Source organism: Nicotiana tabacum, chromosome 12, assembly GCF_000715075.1.
Source record: "Nicotiana tabacum cultivar K326 chromosome 12, ASM71507v2, whole genome shotgun sequence".
Lineage (NCBI taxonomy): Eukaryota > Viridiplantae > Streptophyta > Magnoliopsida > Solanales > Solanaceae > Nicotiana > Nicotiana tabacum.
In genome coordinates this window covers 5,265,134-5,290,771 of record NC_134091.1, presented here as the reverse complement: position 1 = coordinate 5,290,771, position 25,638 = coordinate 5,265,134, and the positions used below count along the sequence as shown (strand labels likewise).

Here is a 25,638-nt window from a genome sequence, read left to right as displayed (position 1 = left end):
CTTCAACACTTAGTTATCGAATTTAGGGGACACTTTGATTATGAATAAGAGAACATAATAGAGACAAGAAACATTCTTCTAAATTTCTTTGATGTAAATGAGAAATTACAGCTACATGTTCTCTGTGCTGGCAGAGACCCTAAATGAAACGCTAAGTAAATAACAAAGTTAAAATTACACTTTTGAGACAATTAAACCTAGCACCTTCTCTATGCCAAGTAATGTCAAGAATCATATCACATTCAGAAATTGAGTCTTTATTCAGCTATATAATGGCCCCCCACTAAATCACTAGTCTCTCCTACCTGGGATTCACCTATTGCTATAAACACTGGCCTGTTAACCGAGCCCGCGAGGAAAACCAGATAAATTAAGTCTACTTCCAAGGTGGAGGATGAAGTTTAAAAGGGAAAGGTTCCCAACCATCATCTGGTTCTTTGCGTTTCCCACCGATACTTGAACTGGTTGAGGGTCCTGAGGTGGTCCTAAAGTGGTCGTCCATTGACCTGGTCGGTCCTTGATCAAAAAGCTGCATTGTACCTCTGTGGTTTCTAGTTCCTCCCTCAAGTATTGAGCCGGTATTGAGATCTAGACTTCTCCTTGGTGGCATCACCCCACTAGAAACAGGTGCACCAGTCATGCTTATAACAAATGGTTGGTGGTAGAAGGATGGTGGTATTGCTGAAGCAGAGCCCAAAATGTGAGGCACAAAAGGTGCCCCCCGGGAATCCACCATGTAAGGGACGGAACCACCGGATCCATACATCGCCGAGGGAAAAGGCATGGCAGGAGCCGGTGTGATGCCATTGTATCCAGTGGCAGGAGAATGGGTATACGGAAATGGAGATCCCATTCCCAAGAAACCACTTCTTGCAGTACTAAGATCAACTGCATTTTCCACTATCCTGCCATTTGGTAACATAACAGACCGAGAAACAGGATCTTTATGGTTGACGTCTACCTTCATGCCCATGATGGATACTACAGAATCACCTGAATTAATAGCTCCAGAGGTGTTTGTATACTGAGACGGCTTCTTGAAGAAAGGTAGATCTGAAGAATCATGGAGAAAAGTCGGCTGGTCATTTAGATCAAAGTTTCTTAATGATGGTTGTTTTGATGATGACGACGATGATGGAGAGTGACTCCAATCGCCCCTATCCGGGAAGAGTCTTCTTTCCACCCGCCAATTTGTTGGTGCTTCACCCTCCTCACTAGCACAGTTCAGATCTAACTCGAGCCTAGCCAATTTTTTGGGGCTAGCTTCAACAGAAGATTCCCCTGAAGGAAGAGTAGATGATACTGAGGCTTGTTTTCCAGTAATTAGATCGGCGAGTCTATCATCCCCACCTTCAGCTACATTCAAATCAATATCAAGGCAACTTTGCTGTTGTTTTGAGATGCTGTCACTCCCACCAGATGAAACAGCCTTGTCACTTTCAGGAATCTTGCGAGGTGATGCTGGCCGAAATGCACTAGTTGCAGCAGATCCTTTCCATCCAAGAGTCCCTTCAAACTGCAAAGGAGGAACAGGGACTCCAGGAGCAGCTGCTGCCCTTGAAGCAGAAACAACAGAGATGGAGGTGGAGATTGGATTTCCTGGTCGATCTATGTCGTCTGAGCTAACCTCTAGATTCAAATCAAAATCACACCCTTTTTGGTCATTGGATTCAAGATCCAAAGCAGCATCAGTAATCTGAGAGGACTCTAGCTTCTCTGTGACATTAATTGGGCCAGCTTCTGAGTATGCAAGTGAAACCTCAGGCCGAACAGGCATTCCTTTTGGTATTTCCTCATTGGAGCCATTTGCGCTCCTAGAATCTGGGCTATCAGGCTCATGAACCTTACTCTCCCGTGTTTTCTCAGAAGAACTGCAACTCTCTTGGACTTCTCTCTCAACTTCTATTGCAACTTGTCGAGCAACTTCTAAAGGATCTATGATGCCATAGTCTAATTCAATATCACCTTTCTTTTCAAGCACATTACATATTGTAATACCTCTTTGTGGTACTTCAAATTCAGTGTCAGTTTCCAGATCATCCTCACTTTTATTACTAACACATTTTTCATCCCCACCAACATCCACTTTCATCAAAGCAATACTCAAATCCTTGGGATGCTCCACATTATGCTTGTTGGGAGAATCTTGCAGTATGTCAATGTCGTACTTTCTCTCTTTTTTAGCTCCAAGCACTGTATTGCCTCTGTCATGAGTTGCAAAGACACTGTTTTTTGGTATTTTTCCCTTCGAACTGGCCACTGATACATTATCAACAGAAAATATCTCTTTACCGTCATCTACATTTTTGGCATCATTTTGTCTTTGTAAATCTTGACCAGAGACAGCCTCTGAATCTTCTCTGGCATCAGGACCTGAAGAGAAGGTTTTGTTATCTAATGGTTTAGGCACTGCTGAGTCTAATTTTTCTGGACTGCCGACTTCTTGCACGTGGTTTAAACAATTAACAGACTCTGAAACAGGAATATCTTTCTGCTTATCAAGACTACAGTGTCTCTCCACTGCAGAAGTGGATGTATCAATAGCAGTGGCGCTACTCTCTGCATGATAAGTCAGGTATTTTTCCTCGTCTTCACTAGCAGATTTTGCCAAAGACGGAGAATTTGGAGACCCATCTTCCAACATTGTATGCTGCAAATTTCTGTCCAATGCCTCAGTATAATTAACTATGGACGGATGAATGTCACCGGACCTTGAAGATAGCAGTTTATTCTCATTGATGTGTTCCTCGCTCTTCTCTTCTCTGGATCCAGAAGGAGAAACGCCCCCGAGAGAAGGTTCTGAATTTACAACTTCCCCCACAACATTTGTGATCACTCTTGTCTTGTCATCAATGGATGCCTGTACTTTTTCCTCGCCCACTGAAACTGCATCCTCATCTGTTTCTTTTTCCCAACTATCAAACAATACTTTAGACCTCTCTTGTATCTTAGAACTTTTGTGGCCAAGGAGATTCTTCACAGTCATCATGATTCCAGAGGAAACTGATTTCTCCTTGTCGACATGCAGTCTTTCAATCGCTCGTAGAAAATGAGTGATTGTCTCTTCGGCTACATTGTCACTTGTGTCACTGCCCAACTCCTGGGCATCCTTTAACCAACTGTTCGTAAAGTGAAGACCATCTAGCTGGATAAAGAGTTCAAGACACTCTTTATTCTCAGTTGCAGCTATTGTGCTTGCAACAGCCGTCCAATGTCTCATTATTTCAATAGTATTCTTGACACCACGCTCTTTTTCCTTCTGCATGATAGAGACTAGCTCCTGGACTCGAGCAGGCGCTGTAAGCCCATTACTCATCTCAGTCAAGGTAAAGAAGTCCTCGAGTGTCATGATGTATTATTGCCTCAAAGGATAGGACTTCCAAGAAGCAAAGTGATTTTCTTAACATGCTAACCCGTAATCTTTCATATCCGGCAAAAGAAAAGCAGAGGAATTTTCTCCAACCTTCCCTGCAGGAAAGAAGTTCCAAACATGATTTCAATAGGTTAGAGACAATGCTTTCATAACTTATCCCTCTGATCCAAAATGAAAAATAAAAATACTACTTCCCGTACAATTGAATATCTAATGATAACATTGTTGGCGCAAGAGATTATTCATTCTATTTTACATGTTAGATCAATTTCCATCCTTCAAACACAGGAGCGGAATATTCATAAGAGTATACATGTCGCTAACCCCAACTAATTTTGAGACTGAGGTGTAGTTAATTGATCCTTTTAGCATAGAGAAGTAGTAAAAGCATGCAAATTAGAAAGTTCAAGATTTCCTACAAGGTTGCAAACCTAAAAGTACTAGTCGAAGACCTCCTACATCACTAAACAGATTTGACTATGCTATAAATAGAGTACATACCTGTGCTCATTTTTCAAAAACTATAATGATTGACTATGAGATATTTTAACAGATAGAATATAAGTTTTTTGCATCAGCCGATAACAAATTCTGGTATAAACTGAGAGAGGAGGTCCCAGTTAGTCCACCACCACAATATGCATCTAAAACACATCATAGATGTATATATTAAAGGATCCAAATTGCCTCATGTTCCACCTAATGCAACTAAAATTTGGTGACAATCTGGACAAGAAAATCTACAATAAGCACCTACGACACGTGAAAAACTGCCTACATGAGAAGAGCAAAAACACGATGTTCCTAACACGATGGACCTACATGGTGCCAAGGGGGTTCAGCTGAATCCCCTTGGTCAGAAAATTTCTCAGTTCCTGTGGGTGAATTACATTTAACAATATATTATAATTGTTTGTATACACGATTGAATCTCCATGATGCAAGCAGAGTGAGCAGCGGTCAAAAAGGTTCAAAGAATTTATGAGGTTCCAAGTTCAAATCAGATACTCCAAGGGACGTCTTTTTTCTAGAAAAATAACTTATATAATTTAACTGGAAAATAAAACTTCAAGAGGAGTAAATGCTTACTGGCTAGAAAATAAGGTAGTGTTTAAGTGGATGGGAGATATGTCTGCAGAGGCGGATCCAGGATTTTTACACAATGGGGGCACTGTGTTCTGCTCAACTAGTGCCCCCTAAAGGCTTTTACTGTTCAGGGTGCCAAGTGCTTTAAATTAACTATTTTCAAGGTATATACATGTACATATACAAAAAATTTACCGAAGCTTACGGGGTCCGGTGACCCCTCATTGCAACATGTAGGTCCGCCTCTGTATGTCTGCACCAAACCTTTTGATCAGTGTGTCTGCGCAAAATTACACTCGTAACTATGTTGGGGTATGTACTTCTAATCGGTAATGATGCTCTAAGATTTTCATTTTTTTATATGAGAGAGATCAGCTATATGAATCATCACTATCCATTTCGATCAATTTATACCGGTGTCATCCCCATAGTCAATAAAAGAGAGATATTGAGTTTTCAAGGTATCATAATGAGAACAAACATAGATTAACTGTGCAATTTCCACACAAAAAGGAAATTTCTATGTAGTTCCTACTGGAAAAAAGATATTAACTCTATTAACTCCATCTGTAAATAAGTTTAAAGGCACGCTTGATCACAGTGCCATATTCAGCATTATACAGATAAAAAACAGCCTAAACAATAAATGAGCGTGTCAATGGAATATGATTTTTTTTTTTTGTTATTTGTGGTGGTGGGGGTGGGGTGGGGTGGGTGGGGGGGACAAAAATAGTATTTGAAGAAGAGGATCTTAAACCAATACAGATCAAAAACAGCCTTAACAGTAAAAAAGCATGCAAATGGCATCTGATTTTGAGGGGGAGGGGGGGGGAGAACAGTATTCCAAGAAGACGATCTTACACCTATGAGTTTGCAATTAGATGCAAAAATCATCAAGCACGTGTAGAAAAAGAAAGTCACATGCAGTAAGTGGTTGTAGCTTATCTTCTGAAGCATCCCAGAATAGAAATGGAGAATAATCATTTCAGCATGCAACATATCGCCTCAAATAATTATGCAAATATATGTAGAAATTCATGTCAGATTAGGAAAAGATTTGTTATAGCTGTACAACAGCTTTGGGGAAGATATATTTCTGTAAATAGCTGAGATATTTTTTCCATATTTATCCTAGGAAGATCAGATATGATATGTATCCCTGATTTGTAGAGATATCCCTAGCTGGCTTTATTTGTAATCTCTATATATAAACCCCTAGTTTGTACATTGTGAAGATGAGAAAGACAATACACCTTTTCCTTCTCCTTTTAACATGGTATCAGAGCCAAAAGCTCTTTCCTGAGAGAATTCCTTCTCGTTTCTCATCATTCTATTAGGATTGAAATTTTTTGTTTCCCTTTTGGACTTGTTGAAACCTGAAAGTCAAGGATAAAATGTCTGAAACAACTGAGACCAGTCCAGCTATCATCACAACCGGTGATTTGCAAAATGTCCAGGCAGCTTACCGGTTGAACGGACAAAATTTTCTGAAATGGTCACAGTTCGTTCGGACATTCCTGAGAGGCAAAGGGAAGCTAAGTCATCTGCTGGGTACAGGTCCGTCTAAGGAAGATCCCAAGTTTGAAGCCTGGGATGAGCAAGACTCAATGGTCATGTCTTGGCTCTGGAATTCAATGATTCCAGAAATAAGTGATACAGTGATGTTTCTTAGTACGGCTAAGGAGATATGGGAAGCAATCCAACAAACCTACTCAAAGGTAAATGATGCAGCCCGAATCTATGAACTCAAAACGAAGGTTACATCCATGAAGCAAGGGGCACGATCGGTCACTGAATATGCCAATCTCTTGCAGGGACTGTGGCAAGAGATTGATCACTACCAATGCATTCAGATGCGATGTCCAGAAGATGCAGTAACCTTGAAGCGCTTTATAGAAAGGGAACACACATATGACTTCCTTGCTGGACTTAATGTTGAACTTGATCGAGTAAGGGTACAAGTATTGGGAAAAGAGGAACTTCCATCACTGAATGAAGCAGTTTCAATAGTACGGGCTGAAGAAGGGCGTAGGAGTGTTATGCTTGACACTCAAGCTGGAGAAGGATCAGCACTTGTTGCAAAGGGGGCTGGGCAGAAGGAGAATGGCATGCTACAGTCATCAGACAATTCTACCAAGCCAACAAATGCTTCAAAACCGATCAATAGAGATTCTCTCTATTGCACCTACTGTAAGAAGCATCGCCACACAAGAGAGAGGTGCTGGAAGCTTAATGGCAAACCACAGAACAATAACCATACGGGCGAGACAGGCTTATGTTGCTAGCACTCCCCAAAATGACTTAGATAATTCTGCTAAGTCAAATCCGGAGATCAGTCAAGAAGATATTGAAAGGCTGAAAGGTTTGCTTAGTTCTTTAGACAAAAGTAATCCAGCCGAGACAGGTAAATATTCTCTAACATTCTCAGGTATCTCTTCTCTTTGTTGTACTGCTAATATCATGACAAGTAATTCCTTCCCGTGGATAGTTGATTCTGGAGCAACAGACCACATGACCTCTTCTTCTAAATACTTTTCGTCCTATACCCCTTGCCTAAGCCATAGAAAAATCACCATTGTTGATGGTTCTGTTGCTACTGTGACCAATATGGAAACGTTCGCTTAAATTCCCTATGCCTTAAAAATGTGCTTCATGTTCCAAAATTGTTTGCTAATCTTATTTCAATTCAAAAGGTTACTCAAGATTTTAATTGCCGAGTAATTTTTTTCCCTTCCTATTGTATTTTCCAGGAACAGGAAACCAAGAAGATGATTGGGCTTGCTAAGGCTAGAAACTGGCTCTATTACCTGGAAACCTGAACCTAAAGAATGAAGCTTTGAATTCTCTCCCTCGGTCCTTCATATCTGAGTCAGTCATGTCTAGTGAAGAAAGAATTTGGCTTTATCATCGGCGTTTGGGTCATCCTTCTTTTCAAATTGTCAAGATTATGTTTCCTCTATTGTTTAAGGGTTTAACAGTAGAGTCTTTTCATTGCAATGATTGTGAACTAGCCAAACATAGGCGAGTTTCTTTTTCTGTCAGTAATAAAAGAAGTATGTTTCCGTTTGATCTCATTCACAGTGACATTTGGGGGATCTACAGTTTCAAATATTTCTGGTACTAAATGGTTTGTGTCTTTTATTGATGATTGCACTCGGGTAACGTGGGTTTACCTATTGAAAAACAAATCCGATGTGAGCTATGTCTTCCCCAATTTTGCCAATATGATCAAGACCCAATTTAACACCCCTATCAAACGATTTCGTTCAGACAATGCCCGAGACTACTTTAACCAAATCATGTCTTCATTCTTCAAAAATGAGGGTATCATCCATGAGTCGTCTTGTGTCAACACACCCCAACAAAATGGGGTGGTTGAACGAAAAATGGGTCATCTTCTCAGTATAACCCGATCATTGTTGTTTCACAAGAATGTTCCTAAAAACTATTGGGGGGAAGCCATTCTAACTGCTACATATCTTAGCAATCGGGTTCCATCAAAGGTTCTAAGCCTGAAATCTCCCATCGACACCTTGAGAAGTTTCTTTTCTAACTTCAATGTCTCCGAGAACCTAACACCAAGAGTATTTGGTTGTGTTGCCTATGTCCATATCCATTCAAACAATAGAGGGAAGTTAGACCCACGTGCAACCAAGTCTGTTTTTATTGGCTACTCATCAACACAAAAGGGTTACAAATGTTATCACCCACAAACTAGAAAATTCTGTCTTAGCCGATGTCACTTTTGTAGAGTCCGAGTCCTTCTTTAGCACCTCCTATCTTCAGGGGGAGACTAAGAATAAAGATAGTCCCAAAAATGTGTTCTACTTAGATATTGCCGAGTCATCTAAAAATGAAGTATCAGTTGAGTCTCCAGGTCCCATTGAACCTTCAGTTGAGTCAGTTGAGACTCCAGACCCCATAGTTTCCAACAAATCATCAGAATGAAGAGAGAATTCAAAGTAACGGTCAACCACCTCTTCAGGTTTACTCCAGAAGAAAAGAGCGAGTACATCCACCAGCTCAAGCTCAATCATCGGATCTGGCTCTTGTTCCAAGTTTAGAATGTGTTCCAGAATCTTTAAACAATCAAGAACAACCCTCAGACCAAGTAGATGACCTAAACCTACCCATTGCTCTTAGAAAAGAAACCAGAAATTGTACAAAACATCCCTTCTCACTCATGACCTATCAAAATTTCTCACCGAGCCATAAAGCCTTCCTTAGTAACCTTCACTCAATACCTATTCCAAAAAACTTGTCAGAAGCATTAGCGGACAAGAAATGGAAGGATGCCATGAGAGTTGAAATGGAGGCACTAGAGAAAAACAGAACATGAGAGTTGGTTGATTTATCGAAAGGGAAAAAATTAGTAGGTTGTCGCTGGGTGTTCACAGTGAAGTACAATTCTGATGGATCCGTGGAGAGATACAAAGCAAGATTAGTTGCCAAAGGGTATACACAAAACTATGGCATAGACTATCTTGAAACATTTGCTCCGGTGGCAAAGATGAACACGGTAAGAATCATACTCTCACTAGCTGCCATTTTTGGATGGACTTTGCTGCAATTCGATGTGAAGAATGCTTTTCTCCATGGAGACTTGGAGGAGGAGATATATATGGAGGTCCCGCCGGGATTTGAGTCCAAGGCAGGAAAGGTATGCAGGCTTAAAAAGGCTTTCTATGGACTCAAACAATCGCCACGAGCGTGGTTTGGAAGATTTGCCAAGGTAATGATCACACTAGGGTATAGGCAGAGTCAACGGGATCATACTTTGTTCGTGAGACATTCAGGAAATGGAAAAACAACGGTCCTACTGGTATATGTAGATGATATCATAGTCACTAGAGATGATGAAGATGGTATACGATATCTAAAAGAATGTCTGCTTAAAGAGGTTGACATCAAGGAACTTGGGAAGTTAAAATACTTCCTAGGAATTGAGGTAGCCCTTTCTAAACAAGGCATATTTGTTTCACAGCAAAAATATGTCTATGATTTGCTAAAAGAGACTGGGAAATTGGGGAGTAAACCAGCAACTACACCTATTGAGTACAATCACAGGCTAACTGAAGCATCAGAAGATCTATCCGTGGATAAATGGTCATATCAGCGACTTGTTGGAAGGTTAATTTACCTATCCCACACTAGACCTGATATAGGCTATGCCGTGAGTGTGGTGAGCCGGTTTATGCACAATCCGAAGGAAGTCCACCTAAGAGCAGCACATAGAATATTAGAGTGTCTAAAAGGGACGCCCGGAAGAGGACTTTTATTCAAAAGGGGTGGCACCTTGACTCTAGAAGCTTATACAAATGCGGACTATGCTGGGTCGCTAGTTGACAGGAAGTCAACCTCAGGGTATTGCACTTTCTTGGGTGGTAATCTGGTGACATGGAGAAGTAAAAAACAAAATGTTGTAGCAAGGTCAAGTGCTGAATCAGAGTTCAGAGCTATGGCATTAGGTGTTTGTAAGCTATCGTGGCTAAAAATAATTCTTGAAAACCTGAAAGTAAAGTGGGAGGCACCTATGAAGCTATATTGTGATAACAAGTCAGCAATAAGTATAGCCCATAACCCAGTGCAGCATGATCAGACGAAGCACATTGAAGTTGATCGACACTTTATCAAAGAAAAATTGGATAGTGGGTTGATTTGCACTCCATTTGTGTCTTCTAAGGATCAACTAGCAGACATTCTCACAAAGGGACTACAAAACAGCACTTTTGAAGGACTTGTTACCAAGCTGGGAATGCAAGTTATCCATTCACCAGCTTGAGGGGAGTGTCAGATTAGGAAAAGATTTGTTATAGCTGTACAACAGCTTTGGGGAGGATATATTTCTGTAAATAGCCGAGATATTTGTTCCATATTTATCCTAGGAAGATCAGATATGATATGTATCCCTGATTTGTAGAGATATCCCTAGCTGGCTTTATTTGTAATCTCTATATATAAACCCCTAGTCTGTACATTGTGAAGATGAGAAAGACAATACACCTTTTCCTTCTCCTTTTCACAATTCAAAATAAAAAGAAAACAAGTAACATCTACTTATCAAAAAAAGTTAACATCCGCCTCTATCCCTTCCTATACAACTACGTCTGAATCTCAAATTAGTCAGGTTGGCTATACCATTCTTTGTTTCACCTGTATTAGGCACATTTCTTTCCAATACTAAATAATTACTCCTAGTACTTTGAGTCAAGTAGGGATTGCTTATAACATAGAGTTCTCTAAATCTCACAATTATCCCAGTTCACATCCCTAACCACTCTGAAAAGACTCCTCACAAACACCAAACCCAATGTAAGTCAACAAAAAACTAATCGCTAAACCTGGACTATGTGCAATTGCAATTTTGTGCTAAAATACAAAAATCTTACACATCAGATCACGCCATAGGCAACAGAGAAAATACCAACTAGAATGCCCCAAAACCTAATTTACAAATGTATTTGATTAAACCCATGCAATAGAGAAAAGTACAATCAACAGAACAAGGACACGAGAACTCACCAGACCCTCAAATGCCTTTTGGATCAAGCACGAAGATTATAAAAACTGAATCTTTCCGAGAACTTTTACTTCTTGTCAACCTGAAAAGAAAATTTTCAAACGAAGGGAAAAAAAATTAGTGTATAGCAAATGCAATAGTAGGACCAAAATCTTCACTATCCAAAACTAAAAGGAATTTTGGGTTTACAAATTCTTCATGAAAAGGAAAAAAATAAAAAGACTTAATTAGACAACTGGAAAAACAAAACTAAAGCTAAACCCTAGAACAATTTCAACCTAAAAAAGACCACAAAATAGGAAAATGAAAACCTAGTCAAGAATTGGACTACTGTAAGCCTAAAATGCGTAAAGTTCATATTTTTCTAACATATAAAACAAGAAATAGCACACAAAGGATTGAATTAAACACTATATTGCAATTAATGCAGCAAAACAATAGAGGAAAACACAATCACAATCACAGAAAGCAAAATATACTCAAATTAAATTTCAACAATAATTGCAGTAATTAATAACTTTAAAAAAATGAACTTTACCTTGATTAGTTGATCCCTTTAATTGGAAACCCCCCCCCCCCCCTAATTGAGAGCTTCACTTTGGAATCCCAAAAGCTCAAACTTTTGCTTCTGCTTACCAAAACAACTTGCTAATTACCAAAGCTCAAATTATTTTTTGATCTTCTTCGAATTATTAAAAAAAATTAAGTATTATTTTTCTCACCTTCCTCTTTGGTAATTTTCATAAAACCCTGCTTTGTCTCCCTTTGAAAACAGTGAGAAAAAAGAATGTTTCTTCTTCAGAAATGTCTTTTTTTTTTCTTTTTTTAGAGTGGGTCTTCCTTCATCCAATTTCTTTCATATTTTATATTTTAATTTTGAGTTTCTTATCACACGTGTCGGGTCCTACAGGCCCAAACCCGGATATTTCTCTATCAGAAGATACGAATCGGGTTGAGAAAGTGAGTGGACTGGTGTGGACTGGTCTTGATGGAAATTGTGGGTCCAGGTAGGATGTTTGGGCCTTGGGCTTCTCTATGAAAGGATGGTGCATAGCCATTTGCGTCTATACTCGTTTTTTGGGTCACGTTTTAATTTGTGTCGCTTTGAAAAAAATTTGCAAGCGTACCTATTTTTCGCGTAACTTCAGTATACGGGACTGAAGTAGCAAAGACAATCACGCAAAACTTTAGTATTCTAGTAGATGGGCCTGAAGTTGCAAGTGTGCTGAACCAAGTGTGCTGAAGTTTTTATTTGTAATTGCTGAACTTAAGCATAGTAGCTGAAGTTTTGTTCTCTATTTGTTGAAGTTTTTATTTGTAATTGCTGAACTTAAACATAGCAGCTGAAGTTTTGTTCTCTATTTGCTGAAGTTTTTGTTTGTAATTGCACTGATTAAGCTGAAGTTTGTTTTGTCCTGGATTCATTAGTTTTGTCATTAAGTTTTTTCAAAAATTTCAGCAGAAGATGCTGAAGTTATTTAGTTCATTTATAAAAACTTCAGCACTAAATAAGCTGAAGATTTTTTGTCCTGGACAAGCTTTTTCAAAAACTTCAGCAGAAGATGCTGAAGTTATTTATTTGTAAAACTTCAAAACTAAATGCTGAAATTTTTTTGTCCTGGATTCATTAGTTTTGTCATAAAAGCTTTTTCAAAAACTTCAGCAGAAGATGCCGAAGTTATTTAGTTCATTGATAAAAACTTCAGCACTATATAAGTTGAAGTTTTTGAAAAAGCTTTCTAACATACTAGATAAACAATCAGATTGTCAACAGTATCTAAATCGTAAATTTTGGAAACAATAAACGTGAAAAGAACAGAATTATCATTGTCTACTAACTTAGTATGTGAAAATATTCACAAATTATTGTCTACTAACTTACGTAATTATTTATAATTTATCTTTAAATAATCTGATAAACATGTTTATGGCAATCATCCCATGAACTGAAGTTTCATAGCAGCACCAACAGCAGCAAAAGAAAGAAGAAGAAGAAGAAGAAAAAGAAGGAAAAAAAACGAAGGAGGAGAAGGAGGAGGAGAAAGGGGTTGGAGTTGTTTGAAAAGTGGGTTTGGTGTTGGGAAAAAAACACGACCATATATGGTTTAGTTTGGTTTTAACTAAAAAAATCAAACTGAAACCAAACCAGACCGATATTATATGTATAGAAGTTTTAAATATATTTAATGCATAAAAATATTTATTGTAGTGTAGTTTATAAATATTTCATAAGATTTTTCATAGTTTTATCTTTTAACTTATTATTTCAAGCTTGAACTATAATTTTTGGATGCTCCAATAAGTTTTGTAACCCATAAATATTAGGAATTCAAATAAATCCTAAACCAAAATCAAATCAATACTAATACTAATAAAAAAATATTCAATTTAATTGTACTATGAATGCAAATAGGGTTGGATATCTATTTTTTTAGTTTTTCTATGGTTTAGATAAAATGAATAACTTGTTTTTCTTTTAGTGTTTAATCATGCAAATAATAGTACTAATTAGTCGTACTTATTTCAGCAACTTATTAGTAATTTTAAATTATGTTTGTTTTCATTATGGCTTATTAATAATATTTATTTTATGCGATTATATTATCTTTATTGTTGAATATTTTAGTATAATGCCGTGACTCATATCATATTTATGTTATTTTATTGAAACCCACCTTATATAGTTCTGTCTTACTATGACTAAAAAAATATTTGGAGTACAAATTCTATGTTTTGTGCTATAGAAACTTTATGACAATAAAAATCGAAAAATCCGAAAAACACGAGAAAACTTGAGATTAAAAAACCGACTTTTATTGGTTTTGTTTGGTCTTTAATTTTAATAACCCGATATAATTGATTTGGTTTGGTAATTAGAAAATTCGAACTAACCCGACTTATGTACACCCCTATTAACCAAGCATCCATCCTCCCCCATCCATACCTGTGTTACCCGCCCCACAAAATTTTCCTCTTTTTTCTCTTCCAAGTTGTCTTATTTTTATTTTTTTTATCTTTTCAGTTATATTTATATATGGCATTGCCAATCTAAAAGTTTCCATCGTTCTAGTTAGTAGGAATTGAACCAATAACCTTACACAAGTTTTGAACCCCTTGATCAACAAGCTATGCTTTTGAGTTCTGTCAAGATGATTCAAAGCATAGTATATTAATGTAAAAAATAGATTTTGCCTTATATATATACACTATAATTTTTTGCCGAAAGGAGTTCGGGCAAACTGCCTTCCGCCCCTAAATTCGCCTTTGGCCGTAACTAGGGAATAACTATAAATCCTACCGAATGCTATTAGTATGTCATTCTAATAATTCATATTGTACAATGTAGTGAGATCATATACAATATGCATGAACCTAGCTTAAAATAAATTAAATATATAGTTAAAAGTGAGATGTTGGAGCAGTAAATAAAATACATAAAACAAGTTGTTCTTTTTAGTGATGCAATTAGCAGAAGTATTTGTATTTATAATCAACTGAATAGACGTCCACTATGAATCGGTTTTTAAAAAAGTAAATCAATTTGAGACTACAATGATCCAATTCGTAGGAGAACAGAATTACAAGTCCAAAACTGGAAAACAAATAATTTTTGGTTGAATATTAGCGATCGATAGATGAAAAGTTGTAATTGTTTGAAAATTTGAAATCTTAACCTGCACAATTATGTTTAACTCGCACCGCCTTGCATATGTATAAACACGTACCGTCCCGCACCCACATCGCCTTATTTTCATCCCTAAATGGTGGAAAGATGAGAAAAATACTCACTAGTAGTCAATGTTTGTATCAAGCTACATTAACTTATCGTAATTTAATAATAAAAATATATATTAACGAACTAATCTTAATACTGTAAAAATTAAATGCAAACATTATCATGAACCCAAACTATTTAGGTTACATATGCTCATTCGCCTTTGATCTAGAATCGTTACTAATCATTGTGAGCACGTGATTTTTGCCTCACACGAATTACTCCAAAAGAATTCCCAAAATTAGGTCTTTCTTTAATTATGTGTTATTTTTTAGAAATTATTGTGTGATTTCCCTGATTGTTTGCATATATTTGTGTGCATGTTTAATTTTATTAATGCATTAAAAATACAAAAAATATAACGTTTGCATTTAAGATTTGATTTTTACATTTTTTTTTGAATTAATTAATAATTAGGTGTTTTACAAAAATAAAAATTCAAAAAAAATAATAACATATTTTTGAAATTTTAGTCAAATTGTGTGATTTTTCTTTTAATTTGGCATTTAGTTATTTGTGATAATTATTAGTTGGAGTTAATTAGTATTTTTAAGTTAATTTGGTGTTTTTATAATTTAATTTATGATTTTGGTTTTAATTTTTGAGAAAAAAAAAAGGGAAGAAAAGAAAAGGAAGAGAATTAAATCAGAATTGGGCCAAATTCAAGTTAATTTAAGAAGCCCAAAACCAAAACCCAGCCAAAAAACCAGCCCAGACCCGTCCCAACCCGGTCCGCCCTTACCAAAACCAAACGACGTCGTTTGGACACGCTTTGATCAGGGTCGTCAATTTTATTTGATCGAACAACCCAAAACCTTGCCCATCACCCATATCCGACCCATTTCATCTGAGACCGATCCGGTCTTCAGCTTACTCAAACGACGTCGCTTCATTTAGTCAGATGATCCAAGTCGTTGATCTCGTTTGATCGAACGGCCTGGATCCAATTCCACCCTTGTATATATACATCCAAACAAACCTCGCCCCCTCAGAACCCCCCCTCATCTCGTATATTGTCTCCCTCACCCCAAACCCTAGAGACCAGCCGCCACCATTCCCCACCGTCTTCCGGTGGTGGCGCCGGCTCCGTTCCCTTCCAAAATACACCCCAGAACCACCCCAACCCCCTCTTTCCAAATCCCCGATCTGTTTCCCTTGAATCACCCTAGTACTTCTCGAATCTTCAATCGAAGTTGTCCGGTCCCAAAAGCTCCGAACCCTAGCCTACCCAATCGACCCCAGTTTAACACCACACAACCCCCATGACTCCCTCATACCAAATCCATCAATGGTTTCCTTCGAATCAGACCAGAACTCGTCGAATTTTAAATCTAGGTTCAAACCTAAAAGTTCAAAATCAGTTTTCGTTGAGCCTGAGGACATGCAACGATCCAAGCCCCTAGTTTTGTGATTATAAGGTCGACTCACTACAAAACCGATGTTGTTCATTTGTTCTTGATAAAGAACAAATGATTAGCATCAGTTTGGGGTGAGTCACAGTGTCAAAGCCAAACCCAAGTTCGAGCATGTCCGGTGAGTTCTGTCTTAATCTTTGTTTGATTACATTAGTATTATTCTGATGTTCGTCTTCCTCATCTCTTTTTCTTTTCCTGGTCAATTTCAAATGAAATTCGATCAGTACTCTGCTATAGATTATTCTGTTCACTGTTTGTTTCCTTAAGATTGGTTTCGTAGATTTTGTTTCGTATAATTGGGATATCAGTGAACTTTGAAATCGTATTTCGTTTAATCACTTAGTTAGAGTAATTAGGATCAGTGCAATAATTTGGTTTAAAATTCTTGTTTAATTGTGTCGATAAGAACTGATTAATATAAGTAATTCAAGTGTTTACCTACTTAAGAAGTTTCTAGTGGATAGTAGGGTTAGGATTGCACTAATGGATTAAATAATTAAGTGGATAATTGAGTGGAGGATTAAAGAAAGGAAAAGTTAAATTGGTAATGGAAAATGCACTAATTGAATGCCCATTTAAGGGAGCTGAAATTCAGACAGAAGAGAGGGGAGAGAGTCTAGTACTTTGAAAAGAGAGAAATATACACTGAGAGAGATTGGAGGATTGACTCTGAGAGAGATTCAAAAGAGGAGATTTGGATACAGAGAGGAGTGAGAAGTGAGGAAAAACTGAAACTACTAAAAAAGCTACTACTGTTCCATTGAGTTTGTCTTTGACTTCTAAAATTTTTGATTTCTGAAGCACTTTCGGATTCATCTGGGTTTAGAATAAATGGAATTTTAGTTTGTAAGATCTTGGTTTGAAGTTCTGGTCGTGCTGTGTTGAGTATTGCATTTCATTTCTGGGGGTAAAGCAGATTTTCTTGGTTGTCTCTGCGGTTGAAACACTGCTTCTTGCTACTGTTCTGCTGCTGCCTCTTCATTTACTGTGTTGTTTCTTTCGAATTCCAGGTATTCTCTTGAAACTATGTTGGAAATGAAGCCTGATTAAGTTTGTGTAAAGATCTGAACCGAGCTGGAGTTTAAATGACAAACACTAAGTTCTTGTTGTAATTTCTGCTCGATGCTGTCATTTTATTGTTTATGCTTTCAGTTTAGTTTATTTTGGATATTTCATTCCTAGATGTATATTTGATTTAAATGTTGGGTGAACTTTGTTTGGATATAGGTGATTCAGAAATGTTGTAAACCTCGTATAATCATGTGTTAATTGAAGATTATGATCCTTAATTAATTAGTTAAGATTGGATGATTTGGATGTACGTTTCATGGGTGTGGTTCGAATTACAAGTTTAGACCCTTCATGTGGTTGGTCTAGTAAGCTTGGTTTGGATTTATTTCCCACTGTCCATTTTAGATTTGTTCCTATATAGCTTGAAATACAGCACAATGGTTTTAGAGTTGTCCTTGAGTTCTGTTGTTGCTCATGTATGGGAACTTTTTATCTAAAAATGGTTTTTGAATAGGGTTTGAGCTTGGTTTTTGACTTGAAACCTTTAGATTCAGATTAACCTTTCATATTTATTTTTTCTTTAGCAGGTTTCTATGACATGTGATATGTTTTAAATGTGTTATGCTTGAATCAGAATTTAATATAAACTGGGGGGGGGACCTTTGAGTTTTGTTAATTGGTGAATAATTTGTGTAAAGGTGTGTTGTTGCAATTAGGATTGTATCCTCATTTTGGAACCTATGTTAGCATAAAAATGTGTTTTGCATTTGATTCAAAGATTATCAGTATTTGTTCAATCCCAGAATTTCTTGAATGATGCAATTTACTTCAAACATATTTGTTGGGTCGTGTATTGGGCTGCCATCATTGGCCTAATTGCGATTGTCTTCCCCTTCCGCAACCAGGCTGCCAAACTGGGCTTCAAGTTGAGCCCAGTTATTTCACACGCTGAGCCTGCAGTAATGGGCAATCAAACATGGGTTTTTGACTAACTCGGCCTTTCCACAATCAAATGTGATGGTCTGCTACCAGTTCATTTTTTTAAATTATTAGCTTAAGCTTGGGCATAACATAAGTAGGAATCCCCCTACGTTCTTTGATGAATTAGTCACGTCCTTTTAATTAAAGTCGGGATGCGCCGTGCCAAATAAATATGACAAATGCGTGGCCCTCATATAATTATTTCTTTTAAAAAATACTTAAAATTTGAGGCGTGCCATTTAGCTAATTTTCAGGGCCCTCGCAAAGTTGATACCGCGTTAGTTGCTTTAGGCACGTTTAATATACTGTCGTGGTTGTGGACACGTTCGCGTGACATGATTACAATTCTAAAGACAATTCGAAGTATGCGTTCGCGCAACTTCGAACAAATCTTCTCAATAAAAATAGGTTTTCAGAGGTTATTAAATTAAATTAGCTCATATAGTCCGAGGCACGCCGCCTACCATTTAATCATACAAAAATGACAAATGTTCGTAGTTCGTTTTAAGCACGCGCAACTTTGTCCAAATTCATATTTATAATAAAAATGTTATTAATTCAATTGTGTACACGTTCGCGCGACACGATTACAATTTCTAAAAAATGAACACTCGTAGTTTGCTTTAGGCTCGATTTAGACTAGTGTTGTAATTACGTATACGTTTCGCGTAACATGATGTCAAATTTGATTCTAAATAGTGACTTGAGGGATGCGTTCGCGCAACTTCAACCAAATATTTCTTAATAAATCGACAAAAGCGTTATTAATCGAGGACACGTTCGCATGACATGATTTTGACGCGCCAAAAGTGTTATTAATTATGTACAATGCAAAAAATAAAACGAATATACGTACGCGTGATTCGTTTCAAGACAATTCTATAATTACAAATAACCAAGCTAAAAGCAGTTACAAAAGCTAAAAATACACGATAAATTTAAAACGTGTAATAAGTCAGATAATTAGGCCAAGTATAAATTGTTAAGCGACCGTGCTAGAATCACGGAACTCGGGAATGCCTAACACCTTCTCCCGGGTTAACAGAATTCCTTACCTGGATTTCGGGCTTGCGGACTGTAATAAAGAGTCAATATTTTCCTCGATTCGGGATTCTAACCGGTGACTCGGGACACCATAAATTATCCCAAGTGGCGACTCTGAATTTAATGTAAATTATCCCGTTTCGATTGTCCTTTAATTGGAAAAACTCCCTTATACACTCCTTCACGGGGGGTGTAGGTAAAAAGGAGGTATGACAATCATAGAAGAGTGTTTAGTCATTCAATTTATGTCAATACTCATTTTTTATATGATAATATAATGTTGGCACAAAAAGAATGAATGCCTAATATAGGACCGTGCACGGATCGGATTGGATCAGATTTAGCATATTTCGGATTCAGATTTCGAATTTCGGATTCTAAAAAGGGCAATCCGAATCCGATCCGAATTAACATTGGATTGGATCGGATTTTAAACTTTGGATCGGATAATTTTTCGGATTGTCGGATCGGATAGTCACAAAATTTTTCAACAATTTAAAGTTCATTCGGTGTCTCTATCTCATCTTCCATCTACAAAAACAAACAAAAAAATAAAAATAAAATCAAAAGTTGAAGAATAGAACATGAAATAGACATAAAAGACAGAAGAGAAGAGAAGAGAGGCGGAAGAAAGAGACATAAAATCTAAGTAAAATCGGAAGTTTGAGTCATTGAGACTCTTTTAGTCTTCACTGAAGAGAAGAGAGGTGCAAGAGAGGCGGAAAAATCTAAGTGAGTGAGGGGGTGTGTGAAAAATGAATAAGCATAACCCTAAAATTTTAGTGTGTATTTATATAAGTACATATAATTTTGGATATCGGATCGGATTAAAATCATACCAATCCGAATCCAATCCAAAAATCCGAAATTTCATAAAATACAATTTGTATCCAATCCGAAAATCCGAAATTTGAAATCCGAAAATCCGAAATAAAGTGGACGGATCGGATTTCGGATATCCGATCCAAATGCACAGCCCTAGCCGAATATAGTGACCATATAAGTGTATCGTTCTAAAAATATATGTCTCGTATTTATCGGTTTGACGAGGATGTGATTTGTTTCTTTGGAAGTGCACATCTTTGAAAAAGAGAGGAGCCTATTGGTGTCCCCACACAAACTAGGCTGGCAAATGCCATTTCCACTTTTAAGTTAAGAAGTAGGAATATGCCTAATACTACTATTGACTATTGAATTGAAATAAAGCCTTAGCTTTGTACCAAACATGTTAAATATACAGATTTTGACATCCTATTTCAATGATTTGGACGTTTGTCTTTATTTCCTGTGGGTGCAAGAAAAGTTTGGTAAGTCTTACATTAAATTTTACCGTTGACAAGCTAAGTGCAATTATGATTTTAAAAGTCTATCTCAAAATAGAACATAATTGAATGGGACAAATAGCGACATAATATAGACATAATTATTTAATCTGCTACTTGTTATTGTGTTAAGTGCTAAATTTCAACACTTAGCATAATCTATAACCTATTACTTGTATCGAAGGGAAGGAACTAATCATCCCCATATTTACTATTCCTTCCGGTCCACGCTAAGTGACTATTTTGTTTTTTTATTAAGGTCCAAAATAAATGTCCATTTATATAATAAAGAAAGAATTCAATTTATTTTTACAAAATTACCCTTATTTACATATCCCTAAGAAGTTTTCTTACTCCTCACATTAAATATTTAATTAAGGATAGTTTAGTCATACTAGGTATTTTTTTTTATAGAATTTCGTATTTTCTTAATGGGCGTGCCAAAAACAAATTGGTCACTTATTGTGGATGTCACGACCCGGATTTTTCGCCCTCGGGAGTCATGATGGCACCTACTCGTGGAAGCTAGGCAAGCCGAATTTTGCAAATTTATCTCCCTTTTTATTTAAACATACTAACCAATGTAAAATACTAAGTGGTTAAACAACAGAATAAGATTAAACAATCGGAAATGCGGAAGCCGAAACATAATATTCCAATCAAACACTGCTACATAATTTGGAGTACAATACTACCTAGAATTTGGTGTACAATACTACCCAGAATTTGGTGTCACAAGTTACGAACTATTTAAGAATACTACAAACAAAGTCTGAATGAAATACATAAGTCTGTCTCTGAATAAGTAAAAATAGAAAGAGGAGACGCCAAGGCCCGTGGACGTCTGCAGGACTACCTCGGGTCGCTTGTGTGGACTGAAGACAACACCCTCACTGCGGTCCAAATACTCCGGTATCAGTATCTGCACACAGTGCAGAGTGCAGTATCAGCACAACCGACCCCATGTGCTGGTAAGTGCCTAGCCTAACCTCGGCGAAGTAGTGACGAGGCTAGGACCAGACTACCAAATAACCTATGTAGTTAAATCATATACACCGAAAATAGAAGCAGACAATTACAACTAAAGTTGGGCGGGGGAAACATGCTGTGAGGAGTAACAAATAACAACAGAACAACAGTAGAGCAATATAAGGAATGCCATAAATTAATTACCAGCAAGGATAAGGAAATAGAAGAACATGTACACATGTAATACCGTTGCAGGAGTGCAACCCGATCCCATTTCATATGATATCGTTGCAGGCATGCAACCCGCTCCCATTTCATATACTATCGTTGCAGGCGTGCAACCCGCTCCTATTTCATATATTACCATTGCAGGCGTGCAACCCGCTCCCATTTCATAGATTACTGTTGTAGGCGTGCAACCCACTCCCATTTCATAGATTATCGTTGCAGGCATGCAACCCGCTCCCATTTCATTTATCAACACCAATCATAAAAGAATCCCGGCAAGGGAACAATAGCAATATAACAACATCCCCACAAGGGAACAATAATATTACAACAACATCTCGGCAAGGGAATAATAATATCAAAAAAACATCCCGGTAAAGGAACAATAATATGACAATAACATCCCGGCAAGGGAACAATAATGATAATAACATCCCGGCAATGGAACAATAATGATAATCCTCATATGAAGCGTAATAAACCACAACAAAGTCATAACAATTACAATACAAGACTCACAGGCATGCTTGACACCGACGTATAGATACTCGTCATGATGCCTATACGTCGTACTCCACAGTTAACACGTAGCAAATAAGACACGACTCATAATCCTTCAAGCTAAGGTTAGACCAAACACTTACCTCGATTCCACGGACAAAAATCAAGCCTCAATTACTGCTTTACCTCTCAGTCCCACCTCTAATCCGCTCGTATCTAGTCATAAATTATTTAATAACATCAATATAGGCTAAACAAACCAATTCTAATGCATGAATATAGATTTCCCAATATTTTTTCCAAAATTCAAAATTGACCCCGGGTCCGCTTGGTCCAAACTCGGGGTTCAGACCAAAATTCGTTTACCCATTCATAGTTGAATTATATTTAACAAGAACAATGAGCTGGTAAAGCAGTGTCGTCCATACTTTTCTAATATGCATGTTCTGTAATAATCAATGTCAAAGAAAATTACGTTTTTCTAAAAATTTAAAAGATGAGAATGTATGTTCCATTCTATGATCTTATGTGTACCTTGCACCGTTATAAAGATGTGATGAATTTGGATGTTTCCTTCTATCACTCCAATCAACTTCATGCTAGAAACCACATGTATTCTTATTTGCACCTACTAAACAACAACGTACAAAGAGTGACACAACTTTTTAAACTAATGCTCCAATATAAGTACAATTAATGGCTTGGCATAGTCATATGCAACACAGGAATAACATACAAGAAATATGAAAAACTTGATTCAGAACATGTGCTTATACCCATACTAATTAATGCGACAACAAGCACTGACCCGAAGAAAACAAGTACTTTAATTTGGATCCGAAAAAGTCACTGCAAACTCAAGCGCAGTAATATGGTGGCACACGAGATCTTATTTGAGGAAGAGGGTCTGAAGGTTCTGTGTTTTTCAGCTGTAGAAACTATTTGCTCCGTGATTTTAGCTGATGGGTTTGCCTCTAGTAGGAAGAAATTCTCAGAATCAGCGGAAACTTTCCAAGAATTTTGGATATTGTTTGTGGAGGAAATTAATGGTCGATGAAGAGGGCGCCGTTCTAGCCTTTTAGTAATTAGGAGTTATAAGATAGGGTAGGGCTTGGTTATAATTGGGTCTAAATATGGGTGTAAGAATTGACATGGGCCATTCGGTTGGAGGGGAATCAGCGGCTAAGATTAAATCTCAAAACTTTCAAAGTTTCAAATTTCACAAATACGGATCCAAATCACATCAAACGACCTCCGTTTCTTACCAAATTTTACAGACACAACTCAAACATCATATTGAACTTTTACTGGGATCCGAAACCAAAATACGAGCCCGATACCATAAGTTTCAAATGTAATCCAATTTCCAAAAACTCTTATATTTTCAGTAAAATAATTTCTTTCAAAAATTCATTTCTCGGGCTTGGGACCTCGAAATTCGATTTCGGGCATACGCCCAAGTCCCATATTTTTCCACGAACCCCTCGGGATCGTCAAATCACAGGTCCGAATCCGTTTACCCAAAATATTGACCGAAATCAACTTAAATTCAATTTTTAAAGGCCAAATTAACATTTTCAACATATTTCCACATAAAAGCATTCCAGATATACGCTCGGACCGCGCAAGCAAATCGAGGTGAGGAAAAAGGAGGCTTTTAAGGCCTCAGAACATAAAATTTCCTCACCTCTAAAACAATCGTTCATCCTCGAACGAACATAAGAAGGAAGTACCTGAGTCGGGGAAAAGATGGGGATAACGGCTCCACATATCGGACTCGGACTCCTAGGTCGATGCCTCAGCAGGCTGACCTCTCCACTGAACACGAACATAAGGGCAACTCTTCGATCTCAACTGATGAACCTGCCGGTCTAGAATAGCTACCGGCTCCTCCTCATATGACAAGTCCTTGTCTAACTGAACAGTGCTGAAATCTAACATGTGGGATGGATCGCCTTAATACTTCCGAAGCATGGACACGAAACACTGGATGCACAACTGATAAGCTCGGCGGTAACACAATTCTATAAGCCACCTCTCCCACTCGATCAAGAATCTCAAATGGGCCAATGAACCTAGGGCTAAGCTTGCCCTTCTTCCCAAATCTCATCACGCCCTTCATAGGCGACACTCGAAGCAATACCCGCTCACCGACCATGAAAGCCAAATCACGAACCGTATGGTCGGCATAACTTTTTTGCCTGGACTGAGCTGTGCGAAGCCTATCCTGAATAGTCCTAACCTTGTCCAAGGCATCCTGTACTAGATCTGTACCCAACAACCGAGCCTCTCCCGGCTCAAACCATCCAACCGGCGACCGACACCGCCTACCATACAAAGCTTCATAAGGAGCCATCTGGATACTCGACTGGTAGCTGTTGTTGTAGGCAAACTCTGTTAACGGCAAAAACTGATCCCACGAGCCTCCAAAGTCAATGACACAAGCTCGGAGCATATCCTTCAAAATCTGAATAGTCCGCTCGGACTGCCCGTCCGTCTGAGGGTGAAATGTTGTGCTCAACTCAACCCATATGCCCAACTCTCGCTGAACTGCTCTAAAAAAATGTGAGGTAAACTGCATACCTCGATCCGAAATGATAGACATGGGCACACCATGAAGGCGAACAACTTCCCGGATATAGATCTCAGCTAACCTCTCGGAAGAATATGAGATTGCCACAGGAATGAAATGTGCTGACTTGGTCAGCCTATCAACAATAACCCACATTGCATCGAACTTCCTCTGAGTCTGTGGGAGTCCAACAATGAAGTCCATAGTGATACGCTCCCACTTCCACTCAGGAATCTCAATCTTCTGGAATAAACCACCGGGCCTCTGATACTCGTACTTAACCTACTGACAGTTCAAACACCGAGCCACATAGGCAATAATGTCCTTCTTCATTCTCCACCACCAATAATGCTGCCGAAAATCCTGATACATCTTAGCGGCGCCCGGATGAATAGAGTACCGGGAACTATGGGCCTCCTCTAAAATCGACTCTCGAAGTCCATCCACATTAGGCACATGAACTCGACCCTGCAATCTCAGAACTCCATCATCTCCTAAGGTAACATGCTTGGCACCTCTATGCTGCACCGTGTCTCTAAGGACACACAAATGGGGATCATCATACTGTCGATCTCGGATACGCTTCAATAAAGAAGAATGAGCGACTGTGCAAGCTAACACATGGATGGGCACAGAAATATCCAACCTCACGAACTGATTGGCCAAATCATGAACATCCAAAGCAAGCGACCTCTCACCGACCGGAATATAAGCAAGACTACCTATACTGGCTGACTTCCTACTCAAGGCATCTGCCACTACATTGGCTTTTCTCGAATGATATAAGATGGTGCTATCACAGTCTTTCAACATCTCCAACCACCTTCTCTGCCTTAAGTTT

At 38.0% G+C, this 25,638-nt stretch overlaps 2 protein-coding genes and 1 long non-coding RNA gene across 8 annotated transcripts; 1 reads left to right on the top strand and 2 right to left on the bottom strand.

Annotated features, from left to right (window-relative positions):
• Window positions 1-60: 60 nt before the first annotated feature.
• Window positions 61-11,837, bottom strand: LOC107819885 (uncharacterized). Of its 5 annotated transcripts, XM_075226065.1 has the most exons (5): window positions 11,702-11,811; window positions 11,518-11,607; window positions 10,982-11,061; window positions 4,655-4,739; window positions 61-3,468 (listed from the first exon to the last, which is right to left on the bottom strand). In XM_075226065.1, exon 5 carries the CDS (start codon window positions 3,347-3,349, stop codon window positions 377-379), a length of 2,973 nt encoding a protein of 990 aa, XP_075082166.1. In that variant the 5' UTR covers window positions 3,350-3,468; window positions 4,655-4,739; window positions 10,982-11,061; window positions 11,518-11,607; window positions 11,702-11,811; the 3' UTR covers window positions 61-376. The 5 variants fall into 5 exon arrangements, with proteins under 5 accessions (XP_075082166.1, XP_075082163.1, XP_075082165.1 ...); XM_075226062.1 differs by lacking the exon at window positions 11,518-11,607 and having other exon boundaries at window positions 11,702-11,820; XM_075226064.1 differs by lacking the exon at window positions 4,655-4,739 and having other exon boundaries at window positions 11,518-11,627.
• LOC107817595 (uncharacterized) lies at window positions 5,854-6,744 on the top strand. Its single transcript, XM_016643446.2, has one exon. The coding sequence runs from the start codon at window positions 5,854-5,856 to the stop codon at window positions 6,742-6,744; it is 891 nt and encodes a 296-aa protein (XP_016498932.1).
• Window positions 11,838-21,159: 9,322 nt separating the features above from the next.
• Window positions 21,160-23,306, bottom strand: LOC107817594 (uncharacterized). 2 transcript variants are annotated; one of them, XR_001655224.2, is made up of 4 exons: window positions 23,034-23,306; window positions 22,760-22,856; window positions 22,369-22,441; window positions 21,160-21,449 (listed from the first exon to the last, which is right to left on the bottom strand). It is a non-coding gene; the product is annotated as an uncharacterized LOC107817594 (long non-coding RNA). The 2 variants fall into 2 exon arrangements; XR_001655222.2 differs by having other exon boundaries at window positions 22,760-22,853.
• Between the last annotated feature and the right edge of the window lie 2,332 nt (window positions 23,307-25,638).